At 42.9% G+C, this 17,023-nt stretch overlaps 1 protein-coding gene across 1 annotated transcript in view; it reads left to right on the forward strand.

Moving 5' to 3' along the window:
- Window positions 1–3,312: 3,312 nt before the first annotated feature.
- The window catches only part of limd1a (LIM domains containing 1a), a 28,561-nt gene continuing 14,850 nt past the window's right edge, over window positions 3,313–17,023 (forward strand). Inside the window, exons 1-2 of the mRNA XM_061217162.1 lie at window positions 3,313–5,356; window positions 11,949–12,050. Of these exons, the coding sequence (XP_061073146.1) occupies window positions 3,967–5,356; window positions 11,949–12,050 (1,492 nt within the window). The 5' untranslated portion in view covers window positions 3,313–3,966. The remainder of the gene's footprint in view (window positions 5,357–11,948; window positions 12,051–17,023) is intronic.

The following is a 17,023-nucleotide window of genomic DNA, read 5'->3' on the forward strand; positions in this document are numbered from 1 at the left end:
CGAACTTTTAGAGACTTGTGTGTGAAAATCCCAAGAGATCAGCAATTTCTGAGATATTCACAGTCACTTAGATCACATTTCTTCCCTATTCCCTATTCTGACATTTGGTCTAAAAAATAGCTGAGCCTATTGATCACATGTGCTTGCTTTTAAGTATTTAGTTGCTGCCACATGATTGGCTGGTTAAATATTTGCGTTAACAAGCTGGTGTACAAGTCTACCTAATAAAGTGGTCACTGAGTGTACATCAAAATCCACACATAAATGGTTAAGTGAAAATAACCAATAATCCATGTTCTACAATGGCCGTCTCAGTCTCCAGACTTAAATCCCATCTGAACGGAAAAGGTGGCTCCCTAAACACAAACCCAACTATATCAATTATTCTGAAAAATGATATGTGCATGAATGGTCAGAAAGCCCTCCAAATGTGTTCTCTGACTTTATCAGTTATAAGAAAAGACTCATGGTTGTCATCTTTGCCAGGGGTGTTTGCACAAGGTATTAAACCAATAATTGTGAAACCTGCTTTTTGGGGACATTAATAGATGTGTGGCTTTCACTTCACATATGTTGGAAAATAAAGCTTGTATCAATAACTATTACTTTTTAGTTTACAGTATTTTTGTGCTTATTCATCAAGGGTGCCAATAATTCTGGAGGATAGTTTGCGGTGATGTAGTTGTCTGTGGGTAGTTGGACTTAATGTGAGTAGAGTTTTAGGCAGTGTACATTATGTGGCCTGTTTGTTATCGGTAGACTTTTGTGGGGTTATATTTCATGTGGATAGAGTTTATTGGTGGCGAGCTTGACCATCCACTCTGAATTTAATTTGTCTATAGGGAATTCAGTCAGTACTTGCTGACTCACTTTGACCTGGTGTGATTTGTAGGTTTGCTGCCCACTGTTGGTGCTCCTGCATCTGATCCCTCAGTGAAAACCATTCCTGTAGACTGAGGCATATCTATCCTCCTGGCTGAGTATCAGTCCAGAGGGATCTGGACTGTCACTGGAGAGGACTAGTTCTGCGGATGCAGTTGAATCTGAATTTATAGGGTGACCATTAAGGAAGGGTAAGCACTCTAATTTCATGGAGGTCAAATTAAGGGAAAGAGTGAGGCACAAAGCCAAAGAATCTTATATTCCTGTCTTGGCTCTAGAAGCTTTACCCCAGAACAGCAGTGTCATTTACCTAGCCCTGGTAAATGCCAGAACAGTCCAACCCAGAATAATAATGAATTGAATACTGAATAGGGGCACTGAGCATGTCTAACAGGACAGAAAACAACTTACTGTCACCTCTCTCAGTAATGAGGATGACTTTGGTTTTTTATATATATTTTTAGAAACATGACCCCCTCCCCCACAATTTATAGCATTTCTAACTTCTGACATGTCAATACTGTGCAGGGAAGACTTCATCAAGTGCATGTCACTTGTGTTTTTGATCACCAACTGTTTCCATGACAACCAAAATGATGGTAATTACCTGCAAGTTTGTGCTGTTTTGGCACACTGACCTATTGCTTGCGATGTCTCATCTTGACAAGGTATTTTATGGAGCTTGTTCAAAGTTCCACAGAGCAGGGTCAGTAAACAGACTCCCTGGGTACTTTGTACAGTCACTCTCCATTTCACAATTGTTCTGTTGCTGAAACAGCTATTATTACACATAACAGAGTTGCTTAATTTGATTATCACTGGTTTCATCATTGACTGGATTACGCAAGTGGGTTGAATTTTACTTAGAATGTAGAAAATAAGTCACTTGACCAAAATACCCTCTTGTACGACCAGAACACCATGTTTTTATGTTGATATTTCATTTCATATACAGTAAGATAGGTATCAGTTCACAATGTTGAAATTACAGTATATTCACTGACCACAGATGTTGTACCAAAGCAGAAAAGAGCAGCTGTACTGGTAGATATTCTGTTCTTTCAGCAGTGTGAATGAAGCATGACTGATGATTAACTCTAATGGCTGTAGGTCTAGTTATAGCACATTGGCTTTGTACATCATACAGCTTGATCTCAGCAGGCCAGACCCCTGAACAATGGGATGCACAAGTTTCCATCCAGAATGTCAATAAATATGCCCTGGCTGGGGCAGATCTCAAAACAACCCCTTTGACATTAAGGTTTTATCAGTGATCTCGAAGAACATGTTTAATCTGACGGAGAGTGGTTAATTCTGATGCTGTTCTTGGTAAATCAATACCCTGCAATTAGACATCAGGAAGACTGGCAGCTTGCTTGGGAACAGCAGATATTTATGGAAGGGGTCAATAAGTCTTCAGAAGCATGTGTCTGTCCAGGGTTGGGGTGTTGAGTATAAGCTCAGTGATGTGTTTAATATTGGAGACCATAAAAATGTTATCACAGCAGTGCATTCTGGCATCTGTTTAGCAACCCAGCTCCATGTGTGCTTCTTAGTTTGCTGAATTTTCTCATTGGAAACAATTTAGCAAAATTTGGCAAAATCTCCTGTAGGGGAGCCGTGGAATATTTCCATGGACAAAGGGGCAAAAGCGCCTTGGGGGGACAAAAAGGTTGAGAACCACTGAATTACAGTAGAACTATGGGGGGCAAGCACAGGCTGCTATACACAATTTGCAATACTGATGCAATGTTTGTTTTCCTTACTGTATAGATAACTACATCAGTGAAATTCATTAACAATATACAGTACTGAATTTTTTTTCCAATTAAGGCAGGGGGTCATACAGCAGCACTCGTCTGGCAATTGCTGCAGCTAATTAGCAGTAGTAGAAAGGGCAATAAAACAGCACCAGCACCAGACTTCCACAACACTACTCCTCACAAATTTTAAGGGATATTGGGATATGAAGCCTACAATGGTCGGTTACAGTATAATTCATATTTTCTATACAACAGAAGCGTTCTCGATGTCAAGTCTCGTTAGACAAGTAGTTCAAACGAGCCGAGACGACACTGAATGATTCCTGTACCCTGTACCCTGTATCTTTATCTAGAAGTCCAGCGCCTAAGTGTGTCTGCTCAACAATTTACGATCTTCCCGAGTAGTTTCTAAAGTATTTCACTACCGCATGCATTTCTACGGTCTACTGGGCATACTTATTTATTTAAATTCTGCACTATGCGAGGGAATGAGTTTGGACTCATATTTTCTGCGATTAGATATTTAGATTGTCTGTGTATCGCAGTCATTGAATTTCTACAAAGTAAAAAAAAAAAAAAGTTGTGTCTGAGGCTTCCGCATTCAGCGCCATAGCTGAGGTCTGGGAAAGGGGGCAAGCCCGAATCTCACTTCATAACCAGACCGCATCTTGGTCGGAGCGGAGTTGGAGTAGGACACAGAAGAGTTGTTTTCTACGAACTAGCCTACATAAAATACATTTCAGATTGTGTGGAACTGAACACGTGTACTGGCTTTGGACACAGGTCATCAAGTACTCCGAAAGGATTACTCCCTTAAGATTTACCGCGGGCAAAATCAAAATAGCCGACTGGATTTTTAAGAGATCTTCAAGAGCGCGAGATTTCCTGAAACCGACTTTTCTGTAGGTTAGTTTGTATTATTGTGTTTAATGTAGCAGCACCTTTCTGTCTCTTGATCTAGCTATTTTAAATCGCAACTTTTTGTATATGTCCGTTATTTATATTGTATCGTGATCACGTTTCAAGGCGAGTACTTCTTTCAGCGTATAAGTAGTGTCTATTTAAGTGCTTTGCCTTTGATTCAGTCAGTGATTACATAACTTTTCCAGACTTTGCATAACTTAAAATCAGATATTTCATAGACTATTTTTAGTAATGAGTAGGCTATTTTATAGTTTTGGAAGTGTGCTTGTATTATAGGTTGCTATACACTGTAGCCTAGTTATTGTAGGCTCTACCCTGGTAATTGCACACTAAACGTTGAAGATTAGTCAACTATTTCTTCTAGACTAACAACATCATCAGATTGTATTTTTTAAAAATGGATAAATACGACGATTTGGGGCTGGAGGCGAGCAAATTTATTGAAGATCTCAATATGTACGAGGCATCCAAGGACGGGTTGTTTAGAATGAAAAGAGACGCAAGCAATAATCCGGATTTTGAAGAAACCAGGAGAGTATTTGCATCTAAAATGACAAAAATCCATATGCAAAAACAACAAGAGGAAATGGCAAAAAACAGTTTGGCAGCGAGGGTCAACGGAGGTTACGGTGGTCACGGCAGAGCTCCAGAAGGCACGTTTTACACCAAAGACAGGCCGCCGATCAACAACTACAGACAAACGAGTGAAGCAGCGGCCAAACCTCCAATACTGTCTGGCCCCACATCAAGCCCTGTCAGCCCGAATCAGTACATCGCTTACGATGGACAAAAGCAGCATCGAGCTCCCCCGCACGAACTTCCAGGCAGTAGAGGATACAACTACGGCAACAGTTACGATAACAAAGAGTGTTTGGAGCTGCACTCTTACCAACCCTCATCGCCCATAAGCCCAAGCGCTTCTCATTACAGCGCTCTGTCACTGCCGACGCACGGGAGCCTCCCATCCAGCCCAGCAGCAGGATGGAGTCCCTCTCAGAGTGGCCACCCTGTTCAGGGGGGTCCAAGCCCTGGTGGGGCCACAGCCTTCACCCTTCCGCCAGCCCAGCAGCAACATCAGGCTACGCCTGTGGGCCAGAAGCCTACCTCTCTCTCCAGTAGCTTAATGGCTCCTACACTGCTATCCTCAGGCTCCACTGGGGCCCCCCATGCCCCGGTGGCACCACCTCCAGCCCGCCTGCCCCCACCCTCTTTTTCCCTGGAGCCCATGCTGAGCATTCCTTCTCAGCCTGCTCCGGGTCCTGCCCCCTCAGACTGGGTTAGAGCAAGAGGTGGGGATACCACTGCAGACCTGTACTGCCAGCAGGCCTCAGCAGTCCCTCATGCTGCTCCACACCCATCTGGAGAAGGGGCTGGCAAGGAGAATGGGGTGTCCATCATTCCCTTTGGAACAGCCCAGCCATTATCTGGGGAGCCCCCTGTGTCTCTTACTCCACCCCAGCCTGCCACCCTTGGGACAGAGGGTCGCACCTCTGCCTCGAGCACACCCTCCACAAGCTGTGCTCAGGCTCAGGATCCAAACGGCCAGGTGGCCTCAGTCCTGCCTGCCCCCCAGGACCCAAGCAGCCAGGCACCCCCCTCTCCGCAGGTGTGTGCCAGTGAGCTTCCCACTCAGGAAGCCCAAAGCCCCCCCAGAGCGCTCAAACTACCCTGCCAGACGCTCCTTATACAGCCCGAGTCGGGGCCATCGGCAGCTGAAATAAAATTAGAAGCGCTCACAAAGCGTCTGGAAAAGGAGATGGACGCCCAGCCAAAGGCTGACTACTTTGGTAAGGACCTGTTTCACCCTCTGGGTCTTTGGTCTGTCCAAGTTTGTGCTTTTTTATGCTACACTGTCAACCTTAGAAGTGGTTCCTGAAATTAGAACCAGTCAAACTTTAGCATGGCCTTTGCTGATTGCGTCCAGGGTTGTTTGTTCATGCATGTAAGAATGTCCTCACTAGATCAAATGACACACACACACTGCCATGTGTGTTTGAGTGTGTACTGTACTTGTCTGCGGCCCCTGATTCCTATTTATTTTGCCCCTCAGTTTTATTTCATATTTTCAGACTTAAATACTAATATTATTTTGTTACCACCATAAATTCTTGCTTGCGTTCTCCATATGAGCCTCCGTGTAGTATGGAAATTGTAATGCTCCGGTGTGGTTAAAGGCTGTGATTGCTGGAGGGTGGAGGAATTATTTGTTTAATTTTTGGCTTAATAACTTGCCAGTTATATGGAAATTGCATTAATAACAAAGCTGTGATGAGCAGATTATCAGCCCCCCAGCCCCAAAATAATGATTTGTCTGTAGTGATTCATTTATAAAGAGCACTTTTGGTATTTCACTTGTAGCAGAATCAGACACACATTTTCCTTTTGCCATTGCACGTCATTGAACTTGAAATTCATGCTTTTGCGCCTTTTTAACCAAACTTGGAAGTGAATCATCAATTTGGGAGAGCAGACAAGCATGTGTTGTCAGCTATGCCTTCTTCATATACAGCATTTAAAACGTCATGATCACACAGACATGAATCGGAGGAATACACCATTTGTGCGACTCAGCAGGTGTGATGTCTGTTGACCCCCTCCTGTCCATAGGACATGTCTGTGCTCTGAAGCATGCCTTACAAAATGAGCCACCCAGCAACCTGAACTTTATTGCTTATCTTCAAATTCTGTGGAAAAGAATCAACATTGTATATAAATTAAACTCAGGACAGGGATTTCGACATGCCAACAATATATCTCTCAACTTTATCTAATTTCTTTAAAATGGTGCAACAGCAAAGTAGAGACAATTGTGAGGTAACTGTGAGATCACAGTGAGATTACGTTATTGGCATTTGGCAGACGCTCTTATCCAGAGCGACGTACAGTTGATTAGACTAAGCAGGAGACAGTCCTTCCCTGGACCAATGCATGGTTAAGGGCCTTGCTCAAGGGCCCAATGGTTGTGCAAATCTTATTGTGGCCACACCAGGGATTGAACCACCAACCTTGCAGCTCCCAGTCATATACCTTAACCACTACGCTACAGGCCGTCCCTGTAGTAGATTACTGAAACCAGAGTGAGAAGCAATCAAATATTGCATGTAGTAAGTTACTGGGGAGGTCATTGCAAAGTTATGCATTTGCTTTATTTCTATGAGCTTATTGTTTAGTGTTTAATATTGCATTTGTCCCAGGCATACTGGCTACTATCACACACCCGGTAATGCACATCTATACATTATTCGGTATATGTGTAAAAATCTGAAATGTTTCAATATTCAGGGATTTGTTTCACAATAACACTGGGTTCTTGCCATTAGGATTCCTCTGCCCTAGTGTGTATTTTGTTCAATTTGTTGGTTGAAGTTTGCAAATGATTAAACTTCAGTGGTGAAAAGGGCAATACTGAGGCATAATGCTTCTGTGCAGTACTGAGTGAGGCAGAGTGCATCTGCTCAGCGCTGATGCAGAGTCAATCTATGTGTGTGTGTGTGTGTGTGTGTGGTTGTGTGTGTGCGCGCGCAGTTCTGACCAGCTGATGACAAAACCATTGGGAGAGGTGGGGAGGAATGTGATTTGTCAGCAAAGCAGATGTTCATAATGTGCCCTACTGCAGCCATTTCTGTTCCCTTATTATATGGAGCTGTGGCAGCTGAGCTCGAAACTCCTTGAGATGTGTGTGTGTGTGTGTTTATTCACAGGAAGCTGGAACATAGATGATATGAATCTCATTCCAGTGATAAAATTCCTACATCTACATGACCAATGATAGCACTGGTTGACTTTATCTGGTCAGGATAGCCATTTCAGATGAGTCGCCTTTTGTTGTATTTATATGAGATAAGTGGTTTTGATGTAGTTCAGAATTAAGTTATGATATTAGAGAGGTACTAGAACTGCGGGACAGATGCTGTTTCACAGCGTGTTCCAATACAGTGGGGTGCAAAAATCTGGGTAACCCTGGTTTAAATTTCTGTAACAATGAATCTGCATGTGATCGATACTGTTTTAAAACACAATGATAATTGTAATTCAAACAATAAAAATACAAATTAAAAGCTCTGTCAACAAGTGTGCGTCAAATTGAATAGATTTCTTTGAGCAATGAAACTGTGTTCCTTTACCCACTTAAAAACTGTAGGTATGCAATCATACTCAACTGGAAAAAAAGAAACGGAAAATGTCTCATTCATTTGCCAGATGTGCAAAAACCACTGAGTAGTCTTTAGCTTGGTTTGTATGACATCACATGGTACTGTAGCTCTGCCCAACATTACGAGTTTCTTGAAGCTTGTGGGAATCCCAGTGCCCTCATAAATGTAGTTTTTGCTGTTGTTTTACTCCAGAGGGTCATATATTACAGGAGTGAAGAAGCCATGCAAGCAAGAAACCCCCCCAAAAAAACTCAATGGCCAAAATCAAAACCATACAGAGTAGCTGCCGCAGTAAAATATGTGCTTCTGCAAGTTTAGCTGAAATGTATGTTTGATCTGTATTGTCTCTATAAACAGTTGTGCACTATGCCACTTAATATTGTAATAACATATCAATGGTGATAAAGCGGATCACTTAAAGGGGCAGTTCACCAAAGTATGTTTCCACTTACCCAGAGTCTATCCATCCAGATACTTTTGCCGAGATTTAGCAAGTTTTATAGATTTTCAAGTTGCAGTTCACCTTGATTCAACAGACCTCTACTGGCCCATATTTTTGCCCATCATTAAACACACATATTTGCTACAAACCAATTGAAGTGTAGAGCAAATCAACTATCTTGAATTGTGACTGAGCATTTGTTTTGTGACTATACAGTATCTACAATAGTTTATTGGAAGGTGAAAATGACTTAATAACTGTACTGAGGGACTCAAAGGAATGTTTGAAAAATGGAAGCTGAGTTTTGGGGAATGGGAAGTGGATTCACAGGTCTGGGAAAGTCTAACATAGTATAGTGGGGTCTGGTATAGAGCAGTGTTGCATGATGTCGCTTTGAAGTTAACTGGGTATTCATCCATTTTACCAAGCTCTGGCAGGACCTTTTCCGTCCATCTGGAGTCATTTGGGCAGGACCTTTTTATGTGGTAGATTTAGGATGAGGAATGGGGTTTGGGGGAGACAAAGAACATGGGGGGAATTTCCGGGAGGGGGTACATCCTAGTTTGTGCATATTGTTTATAGCTCAGCTTAATGAAGGATTACCCCACTGTGTTGTGTCTGGCTGGGGTGCATATGGCATATGTCCTTCTGTGGCCCCAGCATTCTTTTAGCGTGCTGGTTCCTGGTCTCCTGTGTGCAGGGAAGTGTGAGTAATTGACTGGAGCTGAGTGTGAATAGTTTTTTTGTGTACAAGAACCACATTCTCACTGAGGACCTGACCCTTATGTTCCCTGCCCAACGCTTGGCATTACATATCTTTAGTTATGGATTATATAACCCACATGTTCCTTCACACTGTCTTCACTGACCTTGGCCAGGCTTAAAAATTCAAAAAGTTATAAAAGACTGCGGAGAATAAACAAATAAATAAAAAAAGAGATAAAATGCAAATTGGAATTTTACTTCTAGGAATAAATTAATATTTTGATTTAATGGAAATGGCCTAGATATTTGCTGTCATCTTGTTTTGTTTCCTGAGGGGTGCTTAAGTATTCTTGTTTGGAATCTGACCACCTGGCTACTCTCCAGCCAGGATAATCCTCCCATTGCATTTTGATTTGTTCAATTGAATTGACTTTAGGGAATCTGTAAATTAATATTGTGCTTCAATTGGCCCTCAGCATTCAGAGATCACACCAAAGCTAAATTAAAAGAAGTACAATGGCTTGGAGGATTTTGATTGCACTTGCAGTAATATTCCCTCTCCCTGTGTTTTTAAAGGGACATGCAGCTCGGAATCTTTTTTGAGGGCAGAATTCCAGCAGCCTTGATGCATTTCCTATGGAAGCATCTGCATTCTGTTTTGAAGTGGATACAGAATATTACAGGCTGCCAGAAATCACAGCATGTTCTTAAATCCCCAGCTCCTCCATGAAAATGGCTCTTACGGAGATATGATTAGAAGTTTTGTAGAATGCTTCAAGCAGAGGAAACGATTGGAACGGAGGTTGAAATTTGTGCAGGGTGGAAAGTTTTGACAGCTGGGCATTGGGGGGTGTGGGTTTTCGTCTTGGAGTTCTTTTCCCTCTGTGCAGAACAAGCTGCCCTGTGCCTGTAAAAGCTCTACTATTTGAAAGGTGGATTCATGCCAAAAAGGATTGCTTTTGTCTGACCCTTGGGTACTTATTTTTTACTTTAGTATGTTGATTCAATATGGGGTCTTCCGTACACTGTATTTTCTCTAAAACAACCTTGTTTTTGGTTGTAGAACATTCCCACAACCACAATGGGTTTGAGAAAAACATAGTCTGGTCTCCAGTGTGTTTCTGAAAACCCTGAAACTGCCAAAATAAAGCCACCCATTTCTCAGACCCAGCAGAGACATTAACATCAGATTCCACAAGGATGATAATACAGGGGGTGGCCTGTAGTGTAGTGGTTAAGGTAAATGACTGGGACACGTAAGGTTGGTGGTTCTAATCCCGGTGTAGCCACAATAAGATCTGCATAGCCGTTGGGCCCCTGAGCAAGGCCCCTAACCCTGCATCGCTCCAAGGGAGGATTTCCTCCTGCTTAGTCTAATCAACTGTATGTCGCTCTGGATAAGAGCGTCTGCCAAATGCCAGTAATGTAATACCAGATGCATTAATCTTGACTGTATATTCTGCTGTGGTTCTGACTGTCTCATCCTGATGGATTCCAGGTGGGACATGTTTTTGATGGCCACCCATCATCAGTGGTCACCACCACGGCCCTAGAGTAATGACCAGGAGGAGCCAGGCCACTGTGGTAGTGTGTTTCTGCCGGGCCGCATGTGTGGAACAGGCCAAGTAGGGTAGCCAAGTTTTGACGCGTGATGTTTGCTGGATTCCAGCTAACAGAGGAAGCTTTGTGTGTCCATTGAAAGTGTGTTGCTGAGGCCTGCTCCTCTGGGGAATATCCCATGTATGACTCTTATTATTATGTTATTTTCACTGAACATTACTGGTGCATTACTGGCGTCTCCCTCGCCATTTCTGCACGTGGGCCTTGCGTAGATCAGAACACCGTGTATGAAAGAAGGGTCTTTATCCTGTTTCTGCACTCTGTGCTCCCAGCTGGTGGGACGTATTGAAATGTGTCCTGAGATTCTTGCATATGGGTGACTATGCCTTTGATGACTATTCCTATGATGACTTCTCTAAACTAACTTTGCCCTGTCTGCATGTGTAAGTTTCTGTATAATTGCTTCTTTTCAGTCTTGTTTTATTCTCCTTTTATTTTTAGGGCGGTTGATCGTTATTCTCTTCCTGGCTAATAGAAATAAACAAAATCAAAGTACAATAAAGAACATCTGTTCAATAGCAGTGATAAATAAGTGGGTGTTTAATGATTCACACTTAAAGCAGATAGGTGCATCTAATGAGCAGGACAGTTTAATGACCAACAGTGTGTGTTCTGTTCAGAGCCTTTGAGTGCTGTTTAGTATGATGAGACCTTGCACTTCATGGAAATTGTTATTAAATGGATGCTCTTGTGCCACTTAGGAAAGGAAGACACTAGGTTCTTTGAGCCTACTGTGAGTGTAATTATTTGTAATAATAATGATAATAATAATATAATTTGGTTGTTTGGCACCGCCACTCCCATTGCCCTTCACTGCTGTTGCAGAGTCTTTCTCCACTTTTCCTCTGAAAAAGGAGGGGGTCTTTGGCAGTGGGCTGTGGGGCTGTGTTCAGTGGGAAAGATCCTCATTCTGATTACAGTGCTCATGAGGCAAAATTCTCAGCTGGTTTGCCAAGCCAAACAAACAAATGACATTATATCCCTCCTTTAATGATATGGCCTGATAGCAGTCTGTTCTCTCTCACACACGCATGGCCCTTCTTTCTCTCCTTCCTGCTCTGCAGTATGTATATAATGGTGATAACTGGTTGCAGAACAGAAGCGGGAGACGGCAATGAACTGGCACGCAGCGCTGGTGCTCAGGGTATTATGGGTAATGATAGCAGGCTGATATGCAGCTGTTTTCACAGGGATTATAGGCCTCCTCTCCTGGACTCTGCCCTTTATATAGTACCTGCAGGAATTTTCACTGGTGTATGTAAGCCTCTGAGACACTCTGCTCAGTTAGGAGACGGATGTGTGTTAAAATCCTGGCAGAAACACTGTATTTCTCCTGTAATGAGCTCCAACCATACGGGATTCAGTTCCATGGTCACACCGGGATCTGCGTTCCTGACAGTGCTGTTTTACAGTTCGCAGGGAGTTGCGTGTCTGACTTGGTTGTTGTGTGGTTCACAGGGAGCTGTGTGAAGTGTAACAAGGCAGTGTATGGAGCCAGTCAAGCCTGCCAGGCTATGGGGAGCCTCTACCATGACACCTGCTTCACCTGCAGTGCCTGCAGTGAGTACAATAAGACCAACCGTAGCTACCTCCCTGCACACACACACACACACACACACACACCCACCTCACACACACACCTCATACGTACATGCACATACGCGCACACACACATCTCGCACACATACACTCACACTCTCTGTCTAACATTCCAAACAAAAATGCATTTCTTTCAAGTGCATTCAAAACTGGGAAAACCAACCAAAGATTACATGCCTTTATAATTATAGTTCTTAACCTCTCTGAAGCAGCCACCTGCACACAATCAGAAGTTGAAATGCAGAACCCCATTCCTTATGGTAGAAGCCCTTTTATTATCTGGGATTATTCCATTTTTCTCCACCAAAGTAAATACACGTTCAGAAATGATTGTTAAATAAAACATTTCATACCCCTCATTCCTGTAGTAAGCACCTCTTAAAATAAGTGCACTGTGTAAATATAATGCACTAGTGTATGATTGGGAACATTGCTTTGGAATGAAACACCATTCAATGAGTTTGGAGGCATATGATTGAACTTGAGCAGATGCCTCTGTACACTTCAGAATTATTCCTGCTGCTGCTATCACCGCACACGTGGCAGCTATACATGCCAGAACTATAACCTCATAAGAGGTACTGGAGAATGGAAATGAAACTCGACAGAGATTGTTTTTGGTATTTAAGCCCACACAAGCGTCTTCTTATGGATATCAGGACCTAAAATAAAACCCTGGAAAGGTGTACAATATGGGACCTTTAAGAGAGAGAGAGAAACAGGAGGCATGGAGATGAAATGGTTACTTGGCTGTCAGTGGTGTTAGGGATTCCTTCCCCCTGGTCTGTTTCCTGTTTCTGATTTGTTTCACTGCTGTGGTTATCATGCAGCATAGTGGTTAGTGATGGATGATTCATCTGGGCAGTGCAATGCACAAGCAGAGTTGGGTTTGGGGCACCCCTCCCTTCACCCTCTATAGGGCAACCGCTGTTCCAGGGCTTCCTCGGTCAAGCAAGAAAGCCCCAAATCCCTGTGGATCACTGCTGCCCTGGTATGTCCATAACAGCCAATTAAAGTCTGTTGGCCTATTATTTCCTTTAAAAAAAACGTGTTTGCCCAATGGCGTCTGGTTCTCCCCATTAGTCTGCAGTGCTGTATGTGGCCTTTGACCTCCATATCAGCAGCATAGCATCAGATTAAACAGCTGTTTTGTTCTCATACTCCATGAGTGTTTAATGGTCCAGGGTCTAAAGAAGTACCTTTCGGTGAAACTGAAACCTCCTTTGACAAAAAGGCCAAAATCTGCTCAGAAGCCATAAATGAATCAGTCTGGAGTTCACTGCAACTTCCTGTATGTGCAATTAGAGAAGCGCTGCACAGATCTTTGTAATCTTTCACTTTTGTATGGATGTGCCAGTCTGCACTGACTATTAACCTTTCTAGACTGTGTTTAGATCAGTCATATCTTCTCTGAATTGATACTCTAAATAGGTAGACTCTTTGTGTTTTTTCATCTGTCTGACAACGCTGGTCTGGGGTGAGAGGGAGTGTCAGGGATGGAGAGAGGAATGGCGAATGACAGAAGGAAAGGTGGAGTGTGGGAAGGAGAGACTGGGAGAGAAAATGGTGGTGACAGGAGAGAGAGGGCTTGTTGACTCTGGGCAGGGACGTTGCTGTGAGGAGACAGGATGAACAGTCACGCAGGGCCTGGCCCCACACACAGAAAGGACTCGCAGTCCCATTTACACTCACCCATGAAAGCGCTCCTCTTCCACCAGACACCCTCACAAATACTGTCTGTACAATCCACACAGCTTCCAGAGGTCAATGTGTATGTTGATGGAGCCTTCCTTTTTTGGAGCGAAGGATAAAACTGCAAACAGTGTTGAAGCTGGGTAGTATAAACCAGAATGTCAAGAACCTTATTAATGTGTGTGTACATACAGACTGTCTTAGTGTCTGTCTCCTTCCTTTGGAAAAAATTACAAAGAACAGGACTGCTATCATTACTGTTGAAAAGGTAAAAGCTTTAAATAGCCAGTGGGGCTGATGCATATATTCCATATAAGGCCACAGGTCCCAAAAAGAAAACAAAACCAAAGTGAAACAGGCAGGTTAGGTAAGTATAAGGCTGGTTAACTTACATATAGTGAGCACTTTTAGACTTATTGGTCTTCTGCTGCTGTGGCCTTTCCACAGAGATTTGACGTGTGTGTTCAGAGATGCTCTTCTCCATACCACTGTTGTAATGTGTGGTTATTTGTGTTACTGTCACCTTCCTGTCAGCTTTGATTAGTCTGGCCTTTCTCCTCTGACCTATCTCATTAACAAGGCATTTTTGCCTGCAGGACTGCTGCTCACTGGATGTTTTTTTTGTTTTTCGCTCCATTCTCTGCAAACTCTGTTGTGCATGAAAATTCAGCAGTTTCTGAGATACTCAAAACCACCCTGTCAGGCACCAACAATCATTCCATGGTCAAAGTCACTTAGATCCCATTTCTTCTCCATTCTGAAATTTGCCTGAAAACCGGGTGAACCTCTTGACCATGTCTGCATGCTTCTATGCATTTAGTTGCTGCCACATGATTGGCTGATTAAATATTTGCATTAACAAGCTGGTGTATAAGTCTACCTAATAAAGTGGTCACTGAGTGTATATAATGAGCTCATGTCGTAGTAGGATGTAGTTACCTGCCCACAGTTAAGGCAGAGGGGATTTTGTTACTTAGACAGTGCTGGTTGTTGAATGCACAAGCAGCTTTTGCTGTGTGTTTTGATGGACAATGCCCATTTTTAGTTTTCTAATTTGGCCAATCAGCTGGTTTCTGTACAAACAAGGGAAGGTTCTGATTAGCCAGCTAATGGATTAAACAGAGTACTCTGTGAACATATGCCTTCTATAAATGGCTCCATGGTGGGCTGTAATTTCTGAATTTGCAATGTTTAATAATAGACCATTTTAGTGACCTGACTTAAAATAACCCCGATCTCAAAATACATCTAGATGTGAATCATTTGATCAGGGGTAGGGCTGTGTCTGGGCTGTGGTACTACTGAACGGTATCCCGCAGCAGAATTACCCAGGAATACTCTTCAGTAGTACTAGTGCAACTAACTCTTCTGCAGTGAATTACACGTGTGCAGGGGGCCTGAATATTTGTGTACATTCTCCTATGCTTCTTTGCTGCTGTTAAACAAGGGCGGCATGGCTCAGGCAGTAAGAGCAGTCGTCTGGCAGTCGGAGGGTTGCAGGTTCGATCCCCGCTCGGGCTGTGTCGAAGTGTCCCTGAGCAAGACACCTAACCACCAAATGCTCCTGACGAGCTGGTCGGCACCTTGCATGACAGCCAATCGCCGTCGGTGTGTGAGTGTGTGTATGAATGGGTGAATGAGAAGCATCAATTGTACAGCGCTTTGGATAAAGGCGCTATATAAATGCCCACCATTTACATGCAAAAAGTACTTTGCCAATTAAACAAAACAAATAAAGGTTAATCACTATAGTTTCCATGGGTATAGGCATGGTTATAATTTTTTTTTTTTGGCTACTCTTTTCCCTGCTGCACTTAAGTAATTATCAGGGGAATGGACTAAGTATTGTGAAGGGCATCACTTCCACACTCCACCGGAACTTTCCCCATGGGACAGTGGAGTCTGATTGGTGTCGGTGTTGATCAAGTGTCCATTGAACGCAAGAAAGCATGCCCATGTTCTCAGGGAGCAGCAGGTTGTTGGTTTTGCTGTTATTTTCATCTTTCATGTGTATACCCTGCCCTCACGACAAGTGGCCTCTCAGTGTTCCCTCTGTGGGCTTCGACTGCTGTTTTTGTATTTGGTTTTGATGTACCAGGCTGTTACAATCTTTGTCCTGTAATCTAAAGATAAATGACACAATGTGCAAAATAGATTAAATGCATCATATCCGCTTCACCCTAGCTGATATTATTTTACGGTTTGACATTGGTCTTAATGTTACTTGTGAATCTATGTTTTGCTTGTTCTGCGCTTATCCATGATGGTGTAATTTTTTTGTTTTTCACTCATGAATAATGATCCCTCAAATGATCCCTCAATTGTGTAATTAGTTAAGCATCTGTACTGATGGCCAAACACTGCTGAACCTGAAGTGCCTACAGGTACACTTGGACCATGACTGCCACAATTCAGGTTGACAGTCCAGATGGTCTCATGCTGGATTTTTGTTTTGGGCCATAATTAAAACACATGTCTGTCAGCCTTTGTGTGTTATGATGTGAAGGCGGTAGAATTAAGTGGGCTTAATCTTATGCCTCAACTCACTCTAATCCCACATCTCCACCTGCTGGTTTGCCCACTCTAATCTCACTCTAATATTGCTGTTGTGCTCACTTCAGTCCCTCGTGCCCTTCCCATATGCCTCTCATAGAGGCCTGTGAGCATTCATCTCCATGTGCATTCCCCTCATGACCACAATGTGCCCATCTTCTAATCGCTACTTCCAGCATGATAATGTCACAAAAAGTAATCTCAAACTGGTTTCATGAACATGCTAATGAGTTCAGTGTTCTTCAGTGGCCTTCCGAGTCACTGGATCTAAATCCAGTAGAACAGTAGAACACCTTTGGGATGTAATTGAACAGGAGATTCGCAGCATGAATGTGCAGCTGACAAATTGCGTTTTGCAATAATGTCAACATGGAACAGAATTTCAAAGGAATGTTTTCAACATCTTGCGGAATCCATGCCATGAAGTATTGAGGCTGTTTTGAGAGCAAAGGGAGGCCCTACCTAGTATTAGTACAGTGTTCAGTGATTGTATATAAATTATAATATTGGGGTAGTCTTGAAATATAGTTATTTATATGCTTGAAAACTGCAACTAGGAAAAAACTGAGCCAAAAGCAGGATGTGACATGGCTAAATGCTATGAGAGGATCAAGTGTCACCAGTGGTAGTGGTACTATAGTGTAGGGGCCGAGTGAGGCGTTAATGCATATATAGCTTTATATTTAAAT

Source organism: Conger conger, chromosome 1 (assembly GCF_963514075.1).
Source record: "Conger conger chromosome 1, fConCon1.1, whole genome shotgun sequence".
Classification (NCBI taxonomy): Eukaryota; Metazoa; Chordata; class Actinopteri; order Anguilliformes; family Congridae; genus Conger; species Conger conger.